General features: G+C 45.2%; 1 protein-coding gene across 6 annotated transcripts in view; it reads right to left on the minus strand.

The window, feature by feature from the left end:
* Positions 1-275: 275 nt before the first annotated feature.
* The window catches only part of IL1RAP (interleukin 1 receptor accessory protein), a 40,964-nt gene continuing 15,308 nt past the window's right edge, over positions 276-25,931 (minus strand). For 3 of the 6 annotated variants that reach the window (XM_052687448.1, XM_052687447.1, XM_052687446.1), the window contains exons 3-11: positions 18,741-19,026; positions 17,802-17,994; positions 15,885-16,050; positions 14,874-14,945; positions 13,651-13,774; positions 12,441-12,589; positions 10,110-10,259; positions 9,515-9,658; positions 276-1,477 (exon numbers count right to left, since the gene is read on the minus strand). In XM_052687448.1, the coding sequence (XP_052543408.1) occupies positions 792-1,477; positions 9,515-9,658; positions 10,110-10,259; positions 12,441-12,589; positions 13,651-13,774; positions 14,874-14,945; positions 15,885-16,050; positions 17,802-17,994; positions 18,741-19,026 (1,970 nt within the window). In that variant the 3' untranslated portion in view covers positions 276-791. Of the gene's footprint in view, positions 1,478-4,002; positions 7,779-9,514; positions 9,659-10,109; positions 10,260-10,923; positions 11,267-12,440; positions 12,590-13,650; positions 13,775-14,873; positions 14,946-15,884; positions 16,051-17,801; positions 17,995-18,740; positions 19,027-25,931 lie in introns of those variants that run through there. The other 3 variants (XM_052687449.1, XM_052687450.1, XM_052687451.1) reach the window with 3 other exon arrangements.

The following is a 25,931-nucleotide window of genomic DNA, read 5'->3' on the forward strand; positions in this document are numbered from 1 at the left end:
ATCCTTGGAAACCCAAGAGAGCAAAGTCAGACTGACCAGAACCAACCATACAGCTGCAGAACAAATTCATCACTGGAGAAGCCAGGAAGGGACCAAGTCCAGCAAGAGACTGGGTGTACTGGGACCAGGGTGTCCTCCATCAGAGTGGGCAAATCACCTCACAGGTGCTGCCTGGTGAGCAAGGCTCCAGCACTTACCATTTCCTGAGACCACAGGTAACAACAGCAGGTTAAAGAACTCACTTTTATTCAGAGAGAAGGGATTTAAAACGTTTGACCAAGTTCTTTTAAACCACAGTGGATAAAGCACCATGCTGCACGGTGCACTCCTGCATGGCTGGGCTCCCATTGAGCTCATTAGCAAAGTGTTGTTTGCCAAACCCTTCTCCTTCTCCTTCCCTGGGTGTTCCCCCCATGTGCACCGGCTTCTGCCTCCCTTCCTGCATCCCTGCATCCATCCCACCGTGCCAGCAGGACCTGCCCTTCCACAAGAAATGCTGAGGAGATGCTCAGGCATGCTCAGCTCCACTTGGTGATGTAGTTAAGGAGAAGGGCTCTCCAACATAAGCAGCCCTGACTGCTGCTCTGCATGCCATTGCAGGTCCCTGGCTCAGACCAGCAGCAGCAAGACAGCTGGGATGTTGCTGCAGTCCTTTGTGCCTGACAGCGAGTGAGGCAGTGTAGAAAGACACTGGATCTGCCTCTGATACTGCATAAATGTCACATCAGAGGCTCCGGTGAATGTCTTCCATGGGCCCAGCACCTGTAGTGCCACCAACCTCCGTCTCTCAGCTAGAGGACGTAGAAGTCATTGTTGTTTGATAGATCGCTGTAATGGCAGAGGGCGAGAGCTGGGCCCTGTGCAGGCGGGGGCTCGGGGCGGCTCCTGCCTGGCCCCCCTCGCCCTTCAGCCTTGCAGAGGTGGGTCTCCCACCTGGGCTCAGCCACTGCCCGCCGCTTGCGCTTCAGTCTGCTGCCGCCATGGCAGTAGGTCCCGCAGCACTGGCAGATCAAGAAGCGTGAGGCCCGGTGCTTGGCCTTCGGTGTGGAGGCTGGGGGTGTGAGGGCTCCCTGTGGCTCAGGCCGACCTTTCAACCGGCTCTTTCTCCTCTGGACGGGATCGGGGCTGATGTCAGACTGGGAGGAGCAGCTCTCGTTCCAGCCAGAGCCAGCACTCAGGCTGCGCAGTGGCAGCGCAAGACGCAAGGCCTTCCAGAAGTGCGAGCCCGAGCGCTTGGACTTCTCTCCCTTCCAGGTGACGAAGGAGACGGACTCCTTCAGCTGGAGGATGCTGGGGTGGGTGCACTGCAGCGGCCTGTACTCCACCACGATGAGCTTGGTGGCGATGGTGTTCTGGCACATGATGCCCAGCTTGAACTCCAGCAGGCTGATGCTCTTCTCCGTCAGGTAATCAGGGCTCAGCACCACGATCATCCTGCGGCTCCTCTGGATGAAGTCAAACACCGCTTCGGTGGTATCTAAGAGCGTAAGGGAGAGGAGTTGGGGTGCACAAGGGTCGGGGTGCAGGGAGAGAAAAGCCAGAACACCATCTGCTGTTTGATGGCAAACCTGCACAAATTTCCCCCTCCCCACCGAAGGCCTGGCACAAGCCCAGTGAATTTCTTCTTGGTGACCTACGCTCCTGCCAGCTGGCCCCGCAGGAGCAACATCAGCATTTTTGCTTTGCATTTGGCTTTTGAGAAAGCTGAAGTGGTAAATGAGTGGCCAGAGCAACGGGACAAGCTGGGACCATACTCTGATTCAGCACTGCATGCCATCGCTGCTGCCACGGCAGTTTTGTAAAACAAAGGTCTTGACTGGGGTCACCTGCCTGCAGCTCGGGCAGCCCCTTGCACCAAGAGGAACCAATTGCCCCACCATGCCATCAAGGCTAAGGCCCGCTTCCCTCCCTCTCACGCTGCTCATCCCAAAATGGAAGCCTTCAAACTTAGAAAGCGGAAAATGTCAGCCTTAAACGTCCCCGTCAAATCCCTTCTCTGCAATGTGGGGGAATGAAAATACTGTCCTTCAAAGCTTTTCTTGGGGTTGATTGGAGCTTGTACAGCTCAGCAAGATGCTCGGTTGGAACGGTGCCAGACAAGGGCAGCATCTCTTTCATCATGAGCACTGAAAAACAGCAAACCTAAAAGATGTCCTTGAAGTTCTATCTATGGTTTGGGATGCAGTAAGCATATTGAAGGTGTCATGGCTAACGGGTGAGCAGCAGAAAGGATAGGAATTAATAGGGCTGTGGCACTTAGCAATTAATTCCAGCTGACTAACAGAACCATGAAACTTAAAAAAAAAAAAAAAAAAAAAAAAAAAGGTATGAGGCCACTAACTTCCTGCATGCTGGTGCTGACAGTGGGGGGTACCTGAGGACATAGAGTGTTTGAGCAGGACAGGAGCACTGGTAAGCAGCAAGAAAAGCCTCCTGGTATGTGAAGGGTTGTGGCAGTGAGGAGAGCTCAGCTTCAAGCCTGCAGAGGGGCCAGGTCTTTGCCCCGCAGAGGAATGGCAGCAGTGTCAAGCTCCCTTCTGTCAGCTGAGGTTCATATAAATAACAATACCACTCCTTCCACATGATGGTCATGCCGTTATTCTTGCAATCCTTGGCTTTCTCGAACATTTCCTTATCTCACAGCAGTAGGTGCACTGTGTTGCACCTGAATGCATCTTATTTTAAGACCATAAAAATAAATGCTTCTTCAAAGACATGACTAGCTGTAAACCACATTGTCCCTAGATTATTTAGGGACTGGGGACTCAGGATAGGAAAAATGATTGAACAATTAAGCCTTAATATCCTATTGGAGGAAGTAGGGCACTTTGTTTTGTTCTTTAACAATGGAATTTGAATTGAACTTGTACAAAAGTTTTATGGGGATCCCCCCCCATATACAGGAAAACACTGATTCATTGAAATCAGAAGTAGATGATAAAGCTAGCTCTGTCAGAATTGTCACTTAAAGCTGCAGAGTGCTCTAACCACTCTATTTCAAAGGTATAAAAAATCTGCACCAATCTCCTAATTGACTGAGTCCAGGCCTCATTCAAACCTTTCTATAACTAACTGAGATCTATTTTGAAATCAGTCAAGCTTCAACATCTTCTGAAAGAAAAAGCTCCTTTGCTGGCTTGAAAGGTTTTTCTTTTTGAAAGTGGAATCACAGAATCACAGAGAAACGTAGGCAGAAGCAGCCCCTGGGAGGTCACCTGTTCCACCCGCCTGCACACAAAGAACAGGTTCAACTAATGTGAATGATTCCAAAACTGCTGAAATAAAGCGTTTTCACTGAGCTGACAGCAATGGTTTTCTTTTATCCATTTTAAATATGCAACATTTTGAGATTCACAGGCAAGATGTTCAAATTCCTGAAGATGTGTTTTATTCCTGAGAATGGGATGCCTTTGGACTTGGCTGACGAAGACATGTGAGATCATCACAAGTGTTTCCTTGTTCATTTCAGGGGAGTTGGACTAGATGATCTTTAAGGGTCCCTTCCAACTCAAAAGATTCTATGGTTCCATTTGTTTCACTAGTGGTCTTGAAGTCTTGGGCGCTCTCTGAACTTACCTGCTACCATACAAAGGAAAAAGTTAAGAAAGTAGCTCAGATGAGAAAAAGAAGGAAAAAAAAAAAAACACTGACAAACTTTTTTAGTCCAGCTAACTGAAGGTGATGGGCAAAGCAGCCTAAGTCTGATTTCTCTGCATAAGGCAGACACATTTCCAGAACTCCAGCTCATTGCTCAACCTAAAGGATGGTGTTTCCTTCACATTTTCTGTCCTGTGATAGCTCTATGGGTTAGAGGCTTTCTGTGTGTGCATATTCATTTCTGGGTGACGTGATCTGCGCAGGCACATCATGAAACAGCCACCCCCCCCCCCTCTAAAACAGCATCCCCAAACAATCCTGATATTTAGACATACACCTTTCTTTAACACCCTTTTGTAGATGTAATGGGGAGGAAAATGATACTCATGACAAATGCACAAGGACTGAAATGCAAAGGTGAAAATGTTTTATTGAAAAGCAAAATAAAATAATACTGACGCTTCACAGGTCAAATAACACGAAGTCAAAAATGTACAGAAAAGAGAAGGGGAAACTCTGTAACGGCTACGTGACATCAAACAGTATAAGGAAAGAAATATTATTTCCAATTCGTGCAAGGCTGTTTCTCTAGGAAATAACAAGGAACTCTGTATGAGCTGCATGTTGATAAATGTTAGGTTAAGGCACGGAGACATAAAAGAATCAAGGGAACTGGACAGACGTTGTGACAGAAGCCATCACAGAAACCAGATGGAGCACCGGATGAAATGGTAGGTGTACCAGAGCAGTTCTCAGGTTGACAATGCAGCAGGGACTGGGGACCACCCCTGGCCTGGAAGATCCCCATAAGGCCCATGGTGATGTATATTTTTAAGTCAAATTTTTAACAATCACGTTAGACTCTAACACAGTCTTGCTTTGGCCTCGTGGCCTTCCCTTTGCCTGCATATCTTGCAGCTGATCACACTGATGCCGAAATCTCTAACAAAAATGGAAAGCTGGGCAAAATGATGCAGTTACAATGGATTCAAGAAGCTTAGCATGGCCTTGGTTGCTACCTCCTGTCAATGAAGCTTGCTGGAGTGTGGGAAGCAGCTTTGCCTCTACACCAACCGCCATGGAAACAAGGTTCAGCAACAGCAAAGCTTTTACATATCCTGAGCAGATGAGGAGCTCCATGACCTTCAGTGAAGCCGACTGCAATTTTTCACGTGCTTAAAGCAAAATTTACTTGCTTTGTGAGTGAGGGGGAGAGCGGGTAAGGGATGGAAAAGGAGGTGGGAAAAAAGGAACTGCTATATGTTCCACGTTGGTACAGTACTTGCCTCAATGATGCAGGTGGCTGGGTCTGCCTGCTGCCCTGCCACAACACTATTAAGCACAAAAGGCTACAAGCAAGGCCTTTGCTGACTCTAGGACTCAGCTTCAAGGCTGGAATGGGCTGATCCCCAGAATACCCTCAAACCTCACTGCCAGCTGAGTGAATAGTGCGTAGACACCATCTCATAATGCTTTTTTAATGCCATTATCAATAGCTATGCTTCACCCATTGAACACCAATGGAGAGAAACCATGAGTCAGAAGTGACTCAGGAGCACCCATTATCTACAAAAAAAATAAGCATGCACTTAGTATGTGTAGTACTGAATACCACAATTAAGTTAGAAGGCCCTTGTAAGGGGAGCTGCAGGAGAACAGACACCCCTGGAGCTTATAGTATTATGTAGAAACGTTATGAATAACAGCACCAATTAATGCTAGGGTCCTGCTGTGCTTTGGTCTGTCCTACAGCCCCCATTACTGTGCTGAAAGTCTCGTGTGCTGGGGGTTAATCCACAAGGTATTTTCCTACGCCTCTTGCCTTCTATTGAAGCAAGGGCTTGTACTCAGTGGGTTTCATACTTCCATTTTGTGCAAAAATTGCAGAACCTGAAATACACTCCCAGTTCAGCAATTAGAAACAAGAGGGGTGAAAGTTTGCTGTGTAAAACCAAGGCCAGTTTAAACCTCAGCCCCAAATGACAAACAGCTATGTTATTCAGACCCAGGCAGAGCACACCAAGTCTTACCCAGCTGGATGGAGCTTTCAATGAGCTCAAGTACTTTTGCTGGATTCCCTGGAGAGTTGGGCATATAACCACTGTTCTCTCAAAGCCTCCAGCAGCACCATGCACAATGCTTTCCCCAGCCAGCAGCACAGAGACAGCAGGTGGGATCAGTAGTATACTAGGATTCTTTGCAGTGCTTGTGAAATCCCTGAGCTTACTCTTCAAAGAAGAACCTCTCAGAGATGACCTGGGCTAGTGAGAGCTATTCCCTAGATTACAAACATTATAGTCCTGAAGGATTTAAGATGCTCAGAAGATTGGAGAGTCCTAGAGACAGACCTCTTATTAGTAGAAATGCTACAATACAAATAGCACCTAGAAGAGCATGTTTAAAAAACGTATATGTACACTGCTTCTGTAACAGCAATTCCACATTGCTAAATTATCTGCAACTGCTTCTATAGAAATGTACACAGAGAAGATGAGGAGATTCAAGAGTTTATGCTTCCCCCATCAATGCAGAAATGTGCAGTCCCATAGCAATCAGGATTGCAGGGCTGGGACACTGATCACAGCATTGCAGGGGTTGGAAGGGATCTCCAGAAATCATCGAGTCCAACCCCCCTGCAAAGCAGGCCCCCTACAGCACGCTACACAGGTAGACATTCAGGTAGGTCTTGAATACCTCCAGAAAAGAAGAATCCACAACCTCCTTGGCAGCCTGGTACAGTGCTCCATCACCCTCACTGTGAAGAAGTTCCCTTGCATACTGGTGCAAAATTTCCTGTACTCAAGTTTATGGCTGTTTCCCTTTGTCCTATCCTTATAGACTGCTGAAAAGAGATTGGCCATGTCTCTTCGACTCCCACACTTAAGATACTTATAAACCTTAATAAGATCACTTCTGAGTCTTCTTTTGTCAAGGCTGAACAGACCCACTTCGCTCAGCCTTTCCTCATAGGAGAGATGCTCCAGGCACTTTATCATCTCTGTGGCCTTCTGCTGGCCCCTCTTGAGGAGATCCCCATCTTTTTTGTACCCAGAACTAGATACAGTACTCCAGGTGAGGCCTGTCAAGGACAGAGTAGAAGGGGAGGATCAACCTCCCTTGACCTGCTGGCCATGCTCCTTTTAATGCACCCCAGGATCCCTGGACACACTGCTGGATCATCTCCAACCTGTTGTCCACCAGGACCCCCAGGTCCTTCTCCCCAGAGCTCCTCTCCAGCAGGTTATCCTCCAATCTGTATTGATACTCACAGTTATTCCTTCCCAGGTGCAAAATTCTACACTTTCTTTTTTTAAACCTCATCTGGTTTATTGCTGCCCAGGTCAAAATGAAAGGCTCTATGTTCCATTCAAATTGAATCCCAGCCTGTGTTACAGGGACCAACAATCAGGAGGGAGTGAATGGAGAAGAAGAAAGAAGCCCTGTCTTGGAATCTAAGAAATGTCCCATAGGAACTGGATCAAGAAGAACTGGCATGTACAAAGGCCACATTATGACAAGGTGCTGGCTGCACCCCATCTGAAGACCCCAGACAGAGACCCTGAGATCAGGACTTCTGTGGTTCATTACAAGGGCATACAATCACAGAGAAAAGCATATGTATCTTTGGTCTTTCTAGTGCCAGGACAGTAGAAAAGCTGTAGGGAGGCACAACTGTCCTCTGAAACACATGGGACATAGACCTAGCTTGAGCTCCTCCCCAGTCCCTGGCCTAACTTCTATATTTTTTGTGGGTTTTTCTGTTCTGTGGGTGGGCTCTGGATTGTGATTTGTTTGTTTGTTTTGCTAATGGCATCAAACATTTCTTAGGGAGACATACGATGGCTCTTGCCGATCAAGGCTCGAACTCCTGATAATTTTTTTTACTGGCAGTTCCAGCTGTAGCTCTTTCCAGAACCTGCCTTTTGGGAACTTCGATTTCTCTCCTTTCCACTTAATGATAGTCAAGGCCGCCTTGGCCTGCTTCAGCTCCTTCACTTTGCTCTTCTTGATGACTTTGTACTGCACTAGAATAACTTTGATGTTGCCCTTGGAGGCCATATTCTCTAGACCAGCCTTGAGCTCCAGCAGGGCCTGTGTCCCCTGCATGACGTAGTTGGGGCTCAGGACAACAAGCAGACGTTGGCTTTTCTGGATGAAGCTCAGGGTTTCGTCTGTGACAACTGGGAGAAAGAAACATTAGGGTGGTTAGTGATGGCTGAGAACAGGCTGCTGAACTGCTCATGTGATTCCACATAGCTTTTAGAAGGGGACGATAAAATACTTCAGATGCCCTTTCCATAGACCATGCTGGTGATTCTCAAGTTCTGCAAGAACTCCTAGCACATGGTCCAATAGAGGAACCTCTATGTTTCTTGTGGGTTCATGTACTTTGGAAATACTGTTATATCAACAGACTTTACACTAGTTGTTCCTGTTGCTACCATTGATGAAAGTAGATCTCAGTGTTGCTAAAAGTGACATGTAAACTATTCAGAGGACTTTTAGTGATGCGTCCAAAAATGACAAATACCATGGTAACTGTGGATCATCTTTGATTTTCTAAACCTGCATGTAGATTGTCCTTAGCCACCTTTCTGTAATTAATGTGAAAATCCCCTGTAAGCACAAATCCCAGTGCTTGCTCTCTCTGCTGCAGGGTCTCCCACACTGCACTGTCAATAGAATGTTCTTGAGTGGTCAGAAAACACAATGGAGAATAAAATAACACTGACAGGCAACTTCATTTAGCTGTCAAGCACATTTGATTAGTTCCTGTCAGCAAAGTCATAGGATAATCAATCTCCTACTGTTCCTTCACCAAGGACAACATAAGTCTCCCAGCAACACAGATGTACACTCCAGAGGCATGGCACCAGCTGCCACAAGCTATTTCCTGGTCTGCTGTGCTTCCTCAAGAAGATAAGTCAAATCCTAGCTCAGAAGCAGTGGGGAGGATCCAGCAGCATTGCTAATAGCAGCCATGAGCCAGCAAGATAGACCTCAGCTGGGCTGGTCCTCAGAGCTCGCTGGATTGAGGCTGGTAGTGGCAGTGAGCTGGGATAGGAGCACTTTTAGTGATGGTGAAGGGCAAGGGAGCTCAGGACTGCTCTGCTGGAAAGAAAATGAAACTCTCCAGAGGAAAGAGTGACATAAAGTTGGTGAGTATGCTTCTGGCCCACAGCAATCTTAGGCAGCTGAGAGGTGGAAGATGCTCTGTCAGTGCCAGTTTCACAAACTTCCATTCTGGGTGACTTTCTGCATCCTACATGCAACAAGAAATTCTTAACCATAACAACTAATTTTTATGCTATGTTAGACACAGATTTTCTAATTCATGAAGGTGAGTAGCAGGCCTCCTGGGAGGGCATGTTTTCATCTCAGAGATGCTGGCAGGGCACACTCCACATCTCCCTGAAGCAGGCTCTGCTGGTTCTTCCAGGCATTCACTTATGCCCTATGCGAGCTAGCAGCCCAGTCCAGCATCACACTTCTCTATTTACTTATTTTTTAAAGCCTTGACTTTATCCCCCCTTTCCTAAACCAGCTCAGAGGTTATGTGAATGTCAGTGGATGTTTCCTCTGCTGATAAATCAACTACTCCCACACATCACTCTTGGAGAAAGCAAGTGAAATGACCGCTTGTTCCAGGCCATCAGAAAATCTTCTGTGGACATCTGTGACATTGTCACATGCAGCAAAAACATTAGAAGACACCAACAAAAGATTGTTCTTGGAGAGGGGGAGGATAATAGCTAGTCTGGAATGACCAGCTCTTATCAGTTACCCCTGCAGGGGGACTGGAACTTGATCTTTAAGGTCCCCTCCAACCCAAGCCACTCATTCTATGAGTTTATGATCAGTACCTCAAAGAACCAAGAAAGAAGAGGAGCTTCACAGGCCCCTGTGAAGTACTCACTTCCCCCAGGGAGGCTGTCTCTGTCGAAGATACACAGCTTGTACCCAAACTCATTTTCCAGGACTCCTCGCAGTGTCAGCAGCACAAATTCTTCCTCCTCCGCATTGCGTGCATAGGAGACATACACATCATACTCCTTCCCATCTGAGCATTGAGAGAGTGCAGAGAAACACAAACAGCAGAAGAAACACTTGTGATACTGCGCATGCTGAGTCTTTGATTTTCTTAAGGGGAAAGTAAATATAAATTATATAATTGATATATATATACATCGATTTGAGCCCAGATCAAGACATCAATTTCCGTAACTCTAAGGCAGCAATGCTGCCTCTGATTGCCCAGGCTGAATGTGAAGGTACCCAGACACCATTGGGCTGCTGAAGACAAAAAACTGCAGCAACATCACCACAAAGAGAAATTCCCAGTAACACAGGGAAGATGTAGTCATACTAAGGAAGAAGGACGCTTAATCATCTCATCCTTTTGGATGCCTTCCCAAAGCATTTTAAAGCAAATAGCTCCTGATTTGAGAATCCCTGCATAGAATCAGAGAAGCCAGGCATTTACTTATAAAACAAGCCTTTTAACTCTTTACCTAGAATGGTTTCATCTGTTCCAAAATGAGCTCGATAGAAGAGGACCATTTCAAGCCAATAAACATGATAGATGACGATCAGCACCACGACGAGCAGGATGGTTGCTCCCAGTCCACAAGCCAGCTCCACAGTGTACTTCGGTGCTGCAACTGGATGCAAAAAAGAACAAGAGGACAAGTTTACCAAATGGGCTGCAACTTCAGCTAAGAAGGATCAAGCATGTGCTATATGTAGTCAAATGATGCAAAGGAACACTGGGAAATAAAAGCCAAGAGCCAAGCTGGCCCTTCAGACAAAAGTGGCCAAACCAAAGCTTGTCTGGCGGGACATGTGACAGCAGACCCATAGATGGAAATCACTTGCATAGCCCAAAGCCAGGATATGCAACATCTTTGGGCAACACATACTTCTAGAAGAGTCAGCCAAAGCTCACCTGCAACAACATAAAGACCACTACTTTCCCTCCCCATCACACATCCACAGTTCTCATATCGCAGCCCTGAATGACAAAAAGGATATAACTAGCCTTGACCTGACCGTTTCCTATCACAAAGGAAGAATCAGTTCATATCAGAAAAGCTGAAGCGTTTGCAAACAAAGACAACCCTGTGAGCAACAAAAAAAGATCACAGCCTCCCTTCCAATTCATATGGTATCTGTGATGATGTTGCTGCTTCTTTGTGTTATGGGCAGAAAAAGCTGCAATCCTGGACAACTTTTTTTTTTTTTTTTTTTAAATAGTGACTCATGTGGCAGCTCATATGCATGCTGGCAAACTGCATGATGTGAGCAGTGAATGGAAGCATCACCAAATTTCAAGATCTATTAAATTTTATTGGAAACTTAATTACCAAAGAGAAAACGCAAGGAATTTAACAAGTTTCATTAGGTGATGAGCAGCAGAAGTACAAGGAAAAGAAGGGAAAGCATCCAGAAAAAAAAAAAAGAAAAAAAAAAAATCAGGAAATTTATATAACCTAACGTAATGAAATAGCTGCAGCCAACGTATACAACTACTTGCTAAAAACTGGAAGGTAAGTGGAAAGGGGTTAGGTTCTAGGATGCCTGGTATTCCTATGCCCAGTAGAATGGTCTGCAGTGAGCTTAGTTCAAGGTTGTTCTGCCAGCAGTGCTTGAGGCCGAATCTTGCAAGTTTCTGTGGAACAGAGCAGAAAGGAGGGGTTGTGAGTAACCAAATCTGCTCAGAGCAAACCCACTCAACTGCTGCAGGAGCAAATGTGGGAGGAAGAGGATAGAGCAGACCAGTTCACTAGATACAGCACTTAGGCACTGCTGTCTGGGGAAAGAATTTGAAGGCTGCTACATATACAATCATTATCATCACAGAAGAATCATGCAGGGTAAATGCACTAGCAGATGGCCTCAGTCTTTCAGTTCTGTTTGGTCTATTGTTCCTTCCTAGTGATCCAGAAAAGGTTCATTTCAAATGAATGGGACTAAAAATGAAAGAGGACAGAGACTAAGAAAGAAGAGAAAGAACTCTTCTAGAATAGATCTCCGTGAGCTTTCTCATCCTAACAGGGAAAAGTGGGAGGAAGAACGTGTCTAGCATGATCTCCACAAGGCAGACCAGAATCTCGTAGGAGAGAAGGGAGGTGAGGGTCTGTTCTACAGCAAGCTGTACTGAAGCTCTAGATGAGGTTGATAAAGCAGCAGAATATCCACTTACTCATGAAAACTTATATACCTATACTAAAGGCGCAGTACTTATTACTGAAAGGTGGGTCTGTGAAATAAGAAGAAATACCTTTGAAGAAAAAAGATGTAGGAAAAAAATGCACTCTGAATAAAGCTTGAACAATCCACGCCTACCACACTGAGGTGGTTGTATCTAGATTGGAGCATTATCACAACAAAGAGTAAAATCACAGAGCATCGTGGTCAGATCACCTCACTTCTCATGTAACATCAGAGTGCAGTGCCCCTTCTGCAGGATGCCAGCAGGCAGCAAGTCTCATACAAAAAACTAATCTGAAAACATTTCAAACCACCCAGTTCGCATCAGCTTGAGCATACATCAGCTGTAGTACACGGATGTTGTGAGAAAGGTTCTACCCCTCTCTTTCTCACCAGCCAGTAGACCATGTCACAGGCATATGAGACATGCATATTTTGATCTCCACCACCAAATGTAATATCAGCAGCTATAATACATCTATGCATAGAGTAGTGTGTGTTGGAAAAAAAAAAAAAAAAGCCTGAATGAAATAATTGTTCCCCTACTGTTTTGCAGGGCAAGGCTTAAGGCAGGATGGACAGCCCAGTGTGAATGTACCTCAATTCATCACCATGCTCTGCAAGTACTTTACCTTTCATGCGCACTATGGCCTGGCTATGGCCTTCCCCTCTGGCATTTCTGGCATAGCAAGTGTAATTGCGTTTCAAGTCCTCTGGTGTGGCTTTTGCAACTGTTAGAGTCCTTATGATAGTTTTGTCTTCAAAACTTCTAGGAATTTCGCTGCAAGAGGAAAACTAGAGCATTACATACTTGAACACTTAGACCTTCATCCAGGTCACTGATGAGTAAATTGCAGAAGACTGAACCCAGTACTGATCCCTGGGGGACACTGCTATCTGCAGGCCATCTAGACCACCAGCTTATCACAGCCCTCTGAGTTCTGCCATTCAGTCACTCACTCATTTTTCCCCCACTGCAGATGTGTTGATTTATGTTAGAAAGAAAAAAAAAAAGTTCTTGTCTACAAAGCAATAGATCCCATGAACTCAGGATTCCAACTCCACTCCACTTTCCCTGTGCAACCCTGGATAAGTCACTTTGAAGTCTCCCTCTGCCTGAACTTACTGTTGTTCTCATTTTGCAGCTATTTCCTTTTGCCTTTCTATCTTCTACAATGGTTTGCAAACCAATCAGGTAGCCTTCTATATCTAATTCAGCACCCAGTAAACAAGTCTCTGAGCCTCATTTGGATTCTTCACATAATTGAATCTCTCTGCATTCCTCCTAATCAATACTACGCATAACACTATCATTTGTTTTCAGCCTCTATCTCTTGAAACATTTTGTCATTTAAGCTATTTCACAGCATTCCTCTAAACAAATCTGTGTCTGCCTGTTTCTGAAATCTCACAGTACCATCAGCTGTTTATACTGGTAGTAGAATCTGAATGGGTGATGATGAGAAATGGGAGACAAAGCTCCCACAATCCTTTCTATAAAGCAAGGTACATGTTTAAATGATGTCTCCCTGGAGCTCACTGCAGCACAGAGCAGGCACACGGCTTCCTGACTGAGGGGGAAGGTGGAGATCCACACTCATTTCCTTGCAAGAGAAAAATTAGACTAGTATTTGGCCCCAGTATCTGCAGTAGAAATGTAAGAGCAATGGGAACTTAGGAGATCTGACACTTCTTACCTTGAACCATCTGCCTACAGACTTCCCTCGTGATTGAAAAAGCCACATATGTGCTACAGACATTTCTAGCAGGGCTATGGTACTGCCACCTGCACCCGTACCCCTTTGCAGGACCCAGGTCAGAGTTAGACAAACCAAGTGTTACCTTTGTGTGACTTTGGCATCCATGATGTCATCTGTGTTCTTTCCATCTACAGTCCACCACACCTCAGTCCGAGAGTCCTTCAGAAAGGTGAAAAAGACCTCACAGGGCAAAACAAGATCATCTCCTGGGAAGAAATGGCCACAGTGAAGTATTACAAAGCACAGGTAGCACTACACTGAGCTTTCCAGCGACCCTATCAGACTAAACTCTGCCTCCCTTCAGGAAGCAAAAAGATAAACACACACTTTCAGACATTTGATGTCTGTTTAATACCCTGGACATGTTGACTTGTGACATGAATAAACAGGAAAAAAAAAATCCTGCTTTCCTAAATACTCCAGAAATTCCCTGACTGCACCAAGTGACTCAAATAGAGCTGCTCCACGCCAACCACTTCTTGGAAACCTTGGCAGTGTTAAGCATTTCAACTGCACAGGGGACAGTGACCTTAAAGAGAAGAATTTTGGTGCGGAAACAATCCTTCAGGCACTCCACTTCCCTTCCAGATCAGGCTTGGAAGCCTGAATATTGTTATGGTCTGCCCACAAGTCTCACAGAGTGTGGCAGAAGCCTGATCTTCTGAGCTCAGTAGTGCTTTAGAGTGAAGACTGCTGGTAATCATCACCATTGGCATGACATTTATTACAGCAGTGTAATGGGACACAATCCATTCAGCATAGGGAACTGCTCCAAAGAGCTATCAGTCTAAACAGATGGAGTAGAGGAAGTGGTGTAATATCCCACTACACAATACTGTAAGGCCAGCAAATGGAGAGCTGTCATTAATTAGGAAGTAACCAGAGGGAGAGGAGATGAGCAAAGAAGTGGCCAGAAGGCAGAAGCCACAAAGGCACTGAATGAGGGAGGGTTGGAACAAACCACAGCCAGGGTCAGGACTGACACAAAGTCCTACAGGAATTGCTCTCAGTAACTAAGAGCTCTCATTTCATCTGTTTCTGCAGCTGCTCCAGTTCGCTGGAGTCCTCTATCTCCATGCCTGAATATTAAAAAATAAAATAAAATCTGTGTGCACAAATTAACTTTAAAGCTATGCCCTCCTATTCTGCCATGGAGAACTAGCACCCCTAACCATCTGCCAGACAGCTTGTGGCAGCTGCTCTGCTCAGTGAAGGGAAGCACTGGGAAAGCAGAGGGAGAGGAGAGTCTCTGCCTGGCTGGCCGTGCATCCCTGTCCCCTAGGGATGGTAGGCATTGCCATTTACCTGCTTCCAGTTCGTAGACAACTTTTTCATTTGGGGAGGTGAACTGCGGTGGCAAGGCCTTGTTTGGAGATCCTGTGGGAGAGAACAGAGAAGCCCCTGCAGCTTTACTCACCATGCCCCCCTGCCCTGGTACATATGGTGCTATCTAATTTGTGATGCGATCCTAATGCAGAATTTCAAGCAAAGGGAAATCTAGTCCTAGCCCCCAAACAGTGCCAGATGCAGATTTTGAGGCTCCTTCGAAGTTTAGATATGTCTAGATTCAAGGTTCAGGGCCCCTCACATCTGAAGAGCTCCATGTCCCCTGAGACTCAGCATCTTCCATGAAGTACAACCTATACCAGAAATTCTTTTTATTTCTGTTCCTAAAAAAAAAATAAGATGTCAACATCAACTCTCATCATAGGCATTTAATCATGCACTTAAAGCTGTCATTGTCTTTGCACTCAGAATTTGCTCTACGCTCACTTGGTTTTTAAGCTCCATCTACAACTCACTGGCAAGTAGGCCAAATACTTGTCTACAAGTGCAGACTTGCCCATGCACTGGCATGGATAGCTGAAATCCCATCCATGAAAAATCATTCTAGCTCAGCACAAAGGCTTTGAGATTGCAGGGGGATTGGAACAAGCAGGCTATGATTGGACAATCCCATAAATAATGATGAGCAAAGGGCACTGGAGACAAAAATGAGCGTCAGGGTTATGCACTCATGTGCCAGCAGAGGGTACCCCTAACCACCTCATGGGCTGTATCTCATCAGCCAAAGCCTGGTTACCCTTGGTGTTCCTTTGGGGGTATTTGACATGGTAGTGAGTGGCGCTTCCAACACAGCATGCCCTGGACAGTCAGGGAAGGCTGACCCCAGCAAGCCAAAATACAGCAGTAACAATTCAGCTGGGTAACACAGACTGAACACAACCACAAACAGATCCCGTGACAGACTTGAGCGGTTTTCACCACTTCTGCTGTTATCCACCTGCAGCTTATACTTTTTGAAGTCATTCTTACCTACCACCTTCATCTTTACGGTTCTGGTGAGATTATATGTTCTTCCATGGTCCTTGAATGTCACAATGCAGGTGTAATTCCCTTCATATGCGCTGCGGACAACGCCAATGACAAGCTTGGACCCTTGAGGATGTCGTTCATTGAAGCCATCCACTAACCTGCAAGACTAGAGTCAGGCAGAAAAAGCACTTGTGTTTTGGGACCCAGAAAGTTCTTGGTTTAAATCCCACTACAAATATTTGTTTTGAAACTATAAACATGATGCGAGACTTGGGTATCTGATGCAGCTCAGGCCTAAATGCTACGAACCCTGAGAATACTGGAATGCAAACTGGTTTATTAACCTCAAAAAAGAGGTGATGAAGCAGATGATCCTAATAGCTTTATCCCACCTCAAATACAAACAATTTCAAAGACATATAAAGCTCTGATCTAGAAGTGCATTTGTAATCAAACTGAACACCTCTGCAAAGTGAAGCAAAAACATACAAGGAGAAAAACGATGATGTATTCACAAACGGATACCAAGAGTAAAGGACACGTCCCCCAGTTGATGTCAGCATCTCTAACGCTTTCAGGACTAATCATGCTACCCTGACTGACATCAATTGTCAGTGAGGCCCCAGAATTGGCAAATGGCAAACGAGAATCTATAATACAAAAACTTTAGTAACTCTTCTCTCTCTGCCAGGTGAGGCAGGAAACCTCAGCCAAGTACCAACCTAGAGATCCCTTTTCAGGAAGCAGTTAAGCAGATGATATCTTCATTATCATAAAACCCAAAGATATGCACATTTTTAAAGAGATTATTTCTGAATGGTGCATTTCCCAATGAGATAGATTCTAATGGGGCAATTTAAGACAGGGGTCATATACCATTTTTAATGTTTTTTATTAGGCATGGGATGACTTTCTGCCTGAAAAATGATTTCCATGGGGCTTTGTGTTTCATCCTCCTAATTGATTGTTGAAATGTGAATTTTAATGAGCAGTACAAGTAAGACATTTCAACTATCAGAATGAAACTGTTCCTCTTGGCCACAAAAGCAAGCTCTTCCTGAAGGATTTCAGAGCTAGATATTCTTTAAATTTTTACTTTTAAACAGCAGATATCCATTGCCAACTTTCTTTACTATTAAATTCACTCATGTAGTGCCTTCTACCTTGAAATTTGGAAGTGCTTTACAAGCTGTTAAAGAATTCAGTAGCAGAGCCCCCTGGCTATGCATCCCCTGGGAATTCCTTACTCTCTCTTGACTAAAGACATCCATCTAAGGAAAAATACTGAAGTAAAAATTTAATACAATTTAGCAGTAGTTATGTAGGCATGAGCCTGAGGATGGCTAGAAACAGCCTGACTATCAGAGTGGAATGGAATAGGGATGTCTCCATCTTTAGAAAAGAGGTTTGCCAATTTGTGGCAAATAGCATCTGTGGTCCTTGAAGAGCCCCACTCTACAACTTCATTCCCTGACCTCATGAGATTTTGGAGGAGAGGTTTTTCTCCTTAGCTTACAAAATGTTTTTTATCCTTCTTTTAGTAAAAAGGGAACAAAGTCATGATTTTATTTACAGGAATAGTAATTTGTCTGCCATGTAGGTCAGGCATAGTACCAGCTGAAGTTCCCAAATCCCTTACTTGAGTCTTCTCCACTTATACACGCAAATCAAAATATACATATATATATATACACACACATATACATACATAATATCAGTGTTTGTTCTCATATCCAAAGACAGTTTTACCCTTGAACTCAATGCAAACAAAGCTCTAACTGTAGCTTTAGTAACATTAACAGTTCAATCACTGGACAGACTGAAATACAGCTCCGTGGTTCTCACCTCACACACTGCTTTTTCAGATACAACACCAAGTCCCCCCTCTGCCCAAATAATGACAAAAGTGCTTCTCACCTGGTACCACTTGATAGTTGGTGTTACACTAGCAGGGTAAAACCCATCAATGTCTGGACATACGATCTTTTCATTAGCATACTCCAGGTAGAACATCTGCTCAACAGGTTTTATTGAATGGCTCACACAAGAGCCTTGGTCTTTTGGAACAACCTCCAAAGGAAAGGCAACTTTGCTGCAGTAAGTTGTGTTTCTAAGGACAGAGGAGGAGAGGGCTGATTAGACAAGACTAGCTTCTTCCTATAGCAGGGTAATGAAATAAAGATCACATCTGCAATCATTATTGGCTGCACCATTTTGATGAAGCATATACAGCCTTAGCTGACTCATGTACATATGTGAATGGAAGCTCCAGAGATGGCCACACCACCTCAGAAAAGCCCATAAACATGACTAAGAAGCAACATACACTCTCCTGCTGGTAGAGCAGATAATAGCATCAAAGACAGAATGAACATGAGATAACACAAGGAAGATCAGAAAGAGCCCCTGTGCTCAGTGCAAAGCAGCTGCTGTTTTCATTTTGTACCACACTTAGAGACACTTCTAATTTCCTAGAAGTCTGGATCTCATGAATCTTTGCCAAATTATCATGCAGTCAAAACATCACCCTTGCATCTGAAGCTATTTTTACTCTAGACATACAGATCACTTCTTAATGGTGAGTGCCTATGGATTTTGCCACGGGCTCAGCAATAATACTTTCAGGGACACTTGTAGTTAGTAAGAAGAGGCATGTTCATTAATGCTTGCAAGGCTCCAGGCATTATTACAATGTAAATTGGCTCAGTGCTGAGTGGCCTTATAATGTTAACATTCTTTTCCCATTAATGCTTATGTAAACACTCTTCTCTCTACAGAAAGATCCACCACTAACAGCACGGCCCTCGTGCCTCCACAAAAGTCCTGCGATTACAGAGGCTGTGCCACACAACCTACCTGAGCATGCACGTGTAATTCCCAGTGTCATTGAGGAGAGCGGGCCAGAACCAAAGGGTGTCTTTCTCCTTACTGATGCGGTTATCCGGGAGACGAAAGTTAATAGGCTCCTCCAGATCTCGGTCCTGCCCAATCCTGTACCAGATCAGGGTTAAGCCAGCAGAATGAGCTGTGCTGTAGTTGTACTTCAAGAAGGTCTCAAAAAGTGGGCATTTGATCTTGGCGGGTTCCCCATCGTAAATCTGGATCTGTTTCATGGTATCCACACCCCAGTCATCACAACGTTCTACAACCACAAAGAACAAAGTGCCTCAGCTTGCAAAGCTACAGAAGAAAAACAGTTCTGCACCCACTCCCTACATCCTTGGTCCTCCACCAAAATGAGAGGCAGAAAAATCCATTTTTTTCAGGTGAAAGCAAACTTGGCTTTCACAAAGCACATCAAGAACATAGTGTTCAGCTCTTGAGAAGCTGTAAACATCTACCTTCCTTCATACATTTCCTATACTTTCCTGATTCTCACAATGTATTGTCCTGATGGCAGATAGATGTGGCAGGATACTGTTGTTACCAGGCTTCCCGGAGAGCTCCAGGAAAGCTCAACCTTAAACATTACTGCAATGGGAAGATAAGCTGTGGGTGAAAACAATCCCAGAGGTGTCTGTTTGAACAGAGGTGCCTGAACTAGAGAAAACTGAACACTACAGATGTTAATCCTGTCCGTAGAGATAGGGACCATTGCCCTGCAAGAGAAACCTGGACTAGGGCAGCTAGGAATGAGGACTGTCTTTTCTGTTGTGGATTTGTGTGACCCCTTTGCATGCTATGCTGAGTACAAACACTACCAAGTGACACATAGTGACTATTGCAAAGTCTAGGAAGGGAGGGTGAGGGGGCTGGGGAGCCAGCGTTGAGGAGGCAGCAGGAGGTTCACTTGGGGAATCACAAAACAACTCCTGGTGCATCCCCCAAGTACCATTCACAAGAATCAGCACAGCTCCAGGCAGACTCAGACTGACAGAAATTAAGCAGTAATAAAAAGCAGCTCTAAGGTGATTTTTTTCTTAGGTTTTTTTTTTTTTATTTATTGCTTCCATTGAACAGGATCAGGACAAACAGCACACTCACCATCCGTTTATCCTCCATAAGCTCCTTTTCACCCCATTCCTCCCACCTAGAAGGATGCCCTGTCACAAAGAGACACAGAGCAAGCAAAACAAGGCGCCAGCTAACCTGAGAGCAGCCTTCACTGTCCATGCTGCCAGGGCAGAGGATGCACAGCGTGCTGCCCTCGCACTCCTTGCAGCAGCCAGGAAGCATTAGATGTCAGGGCAGCCTGACATCTCAAGAGTCCTAAATGAGTCCAACAAATAGGGGTGCTGCCTGCAGCTGCCCCAGGAGAGGCATTGCAGCACACAGCATCCACCTCAGAGTCAGCACTGCAAAGCTTCTCTAGTTCACAGATATTAGAGGAACTTGGACAGAGAGGAAAAAACAGAATACAATATGCTCTTTGAGCCCAATTCTTCTGAACTGACTTCACAGGCCCAAAGCAGGATTTCTGGCATTTTATCTTCCTTAAATAGACAGTGGGATGTAGCTTGGCCCCAAATTCATAGTTAATTAAAAAAAAAAAAAAGCAAAGAGAGGAACCTTTGAGAAGACAGCCCCACAGCGCTTTAAGGCAGCTCCACTAACTCGTGGCTCAGTGATGGTTAGTCATGGGGAGGCAAAATCTGGGCCAATAAGAATAGAAATGTTTTCTGGCTGTTTCATACATCATGTAAATGCAAACTGCACTGCTCCTCCTGGGGTATCTGGACAAAGAACAAAACGGGCTGGCAGGAGGTGGTGAGACTAACGAGAGCCCAGATATTAGGAAACCCAAACCCCAAGCACTGGAGAGTGCCATAACCCATCACCTCAAACACACAGGTACTTCTTTCAAAACTAAACACCAGGCAGGATCGCAGCTATTGCAGCCAGAGACAAGACGCATTTTGAGAGACCAAAATGAGCATTGGAAGCCTTAGACCATGCATGGTCACCCATCTCCACCACAGTAGAAAACAACCTGGAAACCAACTGGAACCAGTACACTGGATCTCGCTGGTTAAGCTGCTGTTTTAGGTCAAGCTTCCACGGAGCAGTAAACAAGACAAATGAGCCTGCCACTGACTGTCTGCTAATTGCAGGACAAAGCTTTCATTACCATTCACATTTGTTTTCATACAAAAAGCCTCTCCCTTCAAAAGGAATGAGGTCTCCCTGCAGACCTGGGGCTGTACATCAGGTCACGGGGTTCTCTTTCCTGCACCTGACTTTGCAGTGTCCTCATGGGCTGCAAAATGGAAAATTGTCCTCATTACTTCAAAAGGCAAGGCTGGAGAGGAAAGAAACTATATAAAAAATTACAGTACTGAAATTCGTGGAGTAAAGATCAATGAATTTTGCAATCGTGACCAGCTCTTATGTTTTGCAAGAGTTCATAAATCAGCATTGTAAAGCTACTTACCCGTTCTAACTGAATGAGTAAATGAAAATAAAATATGTTGCTTTTGAGTAATGCAGGGGAAGGAAAAAATACATCATCGTATGGGCCTTGTTTTTTTCAGTTGAGAGAGGAAAAAGTCTGTTGTCCTTTACTGTAAGAGTGGCACAAAGGGATTTTTGGCCAATTCAAGTGACCTCAGGGATGCCATCACACCATGCAGGTCATGTTTAGGTGTGCCCTGGCAGCACTGCCCTCACAGAGCAGTGCCATTACGCATTGCTCACCGCAGCAATGTCAAACAGCACAGGCTGAGTGAGACCTCCTTCACATGCAGACCAAGGCTACAAGTTGTGGTGCTCCACACAACTTCCCTCCTCCCTGTGCCATGCTGTCAGTAGTACTGGCATTTCCATTTTGGGGCACCCTAATGTTTCGCACCCTATCCACTGTTTAACCCACAATGGAGACTCAGAACCTGTTTGCTTCTTATACAGTATGCAGATGCTTGGAGGTCAGTCAACACTGGAGGCAGCTCAAAATGTCAGGACATCACACTGTACCTCAGCTCTTAGTGATAAACATACATTCATACACTGATACATACACATACATATACTGATAGATCCTGACTCTAGTAGTGGTATTCAAGAGGGCATCATGAAAAGAACATGCAGGAAATATACAAGAACTCAGCTCTAGTTATTGGAAGCAGCCTAAACTCGAACACTGCTGTGTCAGTTTGCACCCATTCACACTTATCCTTACTAGCTAGATCTAGGAATCTAGGATCTTCTTCTCTCTTAAAACATTTCCTACACTAAATTGCTGGGGTTAATAGCAGCTCCTGATAAAATCAAGTGGGAGCAGCACTCATGCTGACTTCAGAGCTTCACTTGACAAATGGAAACCCAGCAAAGTGATGGGTGCACTTGCAGGTGAATGAGAAGTTAGCTCCAAATATCTTCCTTGCTTGGGCTGTGTTTCAGCTCATGCTCATGGGATGTATCTACTGCTGTACAGCAGCTTCTCCTGTTAGAGAAACTGAGCTGTCCCATTTCTGAATCTGCTGCTTAAACATCAGGCATCCCAAAACAGACTCCTCTCCAGAAGCCAAAGAAAGCAGCTTCTGCAGATGCAAAGTAGAAAATGAAAGGAGAGAAAACTAATGATGTTGCTTGGCTGCACAGAAGTGAGCACACTTTTGGAAACCTTTCCAACCCTTAATTTACTGCAGCCATTCACTCCTTGGGAACGGAACTGAATACACTCATCTGAAATGCTCCCTTCTGAGATGCATCTGCAGCACCTATTAGAACACAAAATCAGTGCAATTATTTGGATTTTCAAGGTGACACAGACTACTGAACATGCGAATAAAAACAAAAAATAACAAACGGAGAGTAAAACCACACCAAGAAGTGCTATTCCTTTTCCCTGTTCAGCAGTTCTATGCAGTCATTTCAAGTATACTCACAGCACCTCCATTTAAAGGAAAATTCTCCAGCAATGAACTTTACCAGCTTCACACCACCTCCACCCCATCTCTCCCTTCCCCTTCCCTGGGGCTATGAACAAAAGGCTTCCACTAGTTATTTCTTCACAGAAGTTGTAAAGAGCCACTCTGATGACAGGGCATCCATCATGCCTACACTAATTACTCTGCCACTTGCCAAATCAGTCTCTAATCTGCAGGAGGGGGCCAGCCCAACGTGCAGAGCAGGGCTGCCACTTGGGAGATGCTCTTCCCCTCACAGGAATAAAGGATGGGGCTGCAGCACCCCACAGCTTTCTGCCTTCTTCTGCAGTACTATCTTTAAGCAAAGCTGATCCATTCTCACCTCCGCGCGTGGAGGGCAGCCAAACCAGCAGTTAGCTTGACACAAGCGTCAGCATCAATGAGGCAGAAAGCTGGTCCAGGAAAGCAATTAACTGAGAATTAATCATTGCCACCTTAAAAAAAAAAAAAAAAAAAAAAAGCCTCCCCCACCCTCTTTCAGGCACACAGCAGTTTGCAGTGAGTGGGAAGCAGAGGAAGTCAGGCTGAATGGAGGAGCTACTCTGAGAGCACTGGCGGTGCCAGCTGTGGCCAGCTGCCACGCGTGGGAGCTCTTTCTATGCACACCCGTGCCAGGAGCACCCACATCTCCACTGGGTCTGCAGTTCTGCTTTCACACACGCATCCTGCACAAGAGCATCGCACAGCGGCACTCTCTGCTATAGAGGGGGGTTCTGCAGCTGAGAAACACAGTGGCATAGCAGGAAAGTGATTCCCACTTGGCTCGTACCCCACCTGATGGTGCAACGCAGCAGAGGGAGGGTGGCGCAGAGCACAGCAAATGACTGATCTCCCCAAGCAGATCCAAACACACTGAAATCAGTGGGAATTGGAAGGGCTCACGTTAACCACATCTCCCAGTACTCATCTGGCACTGCTGTGGTGCCCTCATGGAAGCATCTCCAGAGGGTGCTGAGGATGGAGCAGCATCTTTCTCCGAATGGTTATCATTTCAATAGGCAGAACAGACAAGAAAGGAAAAAGGAAAAAAAAAATAAGAACTCCTTGGACTATAAGATTCAACTTGTCCAAAAGCACTTACACAGCATGTTTCACTTTAGATTCTGAAAGCCTAGCTCAAAGAGAAGTGATCAACCCATAATGGAGCCCACTGCTCCTGACTTGGAGCATCCTGACCCAGCCATGCACAGTCTGTAACACAGAGGAGTGGCTGTTGTTTGTTTTAAATCTCCTGCACAGCAGCTCTATGCCTGCCCTACCTGTGATTAAAGCTGTGCTTACTGAACGTGGCATAGTATTTTGGTTACCTCCAGCAACTGAACACAAAAAAAACCAAAGCATTTGGCTTTCTCTAGCAAGCTTGACATGTTTTCCTGGAGGAAATCCACGAGATCAAAACAATGAAGGTAGGGTATGAACTGCTTCAAAGCCTGAAGGAGAGGCAAATAGCTACTTTCCATCTCACTTCATTCAGGGAATTGCTGCATAAAGCAGAGGAAGAGAGAGGAAACAGGACAGTCTGTTGCAAAGGTATCCATAGGAAAAGCAGCACAAAGAGGTGTCTGCATGTTTAGTGCCATGACAAAGCTGGATCTGAGCTGGCAGGGGCTCTTCCACATGCCTGGGACTTCAGGTCCAGGCCCAGCTCCTAGCTCTGCCATGGACTTAAGGAATTAAAGCTGTGCAGCCTCATTATAGCATTGAGCCAGGGTAAAAGATACCACACCATCAGTGCAAAAGTGACTATTGAACACCATCCTAGTGACACTCCCCAAATGAGTCCCCTCTTTTCTTCCACAGATTTTGCACATTGTGCAGAATGTAAAGTGAGCCACTTGCACAAGATTTGCCCCTCACCACCCCCTGCAGCCAAGCAGCAGAAGCAAGCTTTTCTCCACTCTCCTGACATGGCTCAGGCTGTGCAGAGGGAGGATGAAGGCTGATGCTATGTGCCCTTACCCTGCACACCTCTGTTTCACAGCATTTGCCTCCACTTCAGGGCCATGCAACCTCAGCATCACACCACTTCATGCACACAGGTACCATAAAAATCCATAACTGCAGTAACTCAAACTGGTATGCATGGTTATAAAATCACCTCCTGAATTAGGACAGCTAGAAGCTGAGATGGAAGAGTAGGAGGAAGTCAGGAAATCCCAAGAGAAGATGGTGGGAGAGGGATTTAGTCTCTTTAGAAGACAATAATGCAGTTTAATCTATTTTTCTTTTGACTCTACACACTAAAATAAGCTCCTCAGCTTCTGGGGCTGTCACAAATCATAAGGAAAATAAGGCCACTGGAACCTCATCAGTAGGATAAGAGCGATATAGTAATAATCCTGAGGAGCTGCACAGCGCTTTCCATCTTCAAAGTGTTTTACAGACAGTAATTTATTAATCTGCAAATTTCCCCTGGCCACTAGTAACTGCTCAGTGCACAAATGGGAGCTCAAGAGCTGGTGCAGGAGGGGAGCAGGAGGCAGCATCGACCTCCCAAGCCAGAACAAGGATGCTGGCTGCTCAAAGCCATGGCTGCAGGTGTCACAGCCTATGCAGGATTTGACCCCATGCTGGGCTCACCCTGCCATGCAGCCTGCCTGACAACCCTAGAGCAGCTTTTGAGGAATTTCCTATGCAAGGGGTTGCTTCCTGGCACTGAAGGATTAAAGATGCACTCCAGTTATCTGTTAAGTTAGTATCTAACATGGGCCAGCTGTGTAGGAGAACAAAGGGGTAATATTACTTTATATTCATGCTGGCTGTTTTGCTTTTCAACTGGCTTAAAAAGAGATGTAAAACCAATGTGTATCTGCATCACAATGATGATGTCAAAGAAGTCATTACAAAACTGAAATTTGGTTTACTGGGTTTTCCCATCCTTTCTTTGGCTATCAAAACACCTGGGTCATTAAGCATCCTGCAACACAAGCACAGAGATCTAATACAAGAAAAGCAGAAGACCCTGAATAACATTGCAAAGCGTCCCAAAGATCACATTTAAGGAACTCAAACCCAGGCATTGCAGACCATACATACTTTAAAGACCAGAAGAGATGCGCCCATCATGAGCAAGCAGCAGGCTTGGGCATCCAGCTGAAGCAATAAAACCTTTCCTTCTCTTCTCAGGATGTTTCTAACCCAGACTGTGTCATTACCTTCCCTACCTTCCATTTTTCCCAAG

The sequence above is a fragment of the Tympanuchus pallidicinctus genome, unplaced genomic scaffold (genome assembly GCF_026119805.1).
Source record: "Tympanuchus pallidicinctus isolate F22 unplaced genomic scaffold, pur_lepc_1.0 scaffold22, whole genome shotgun sequence".
Lineage (NCBI taxonomy): Eukaryota > Metazoa > Chordata > Aves > Galliformes > Phasianidae > Tympanuchus > Tympanuchus pallidicinctus.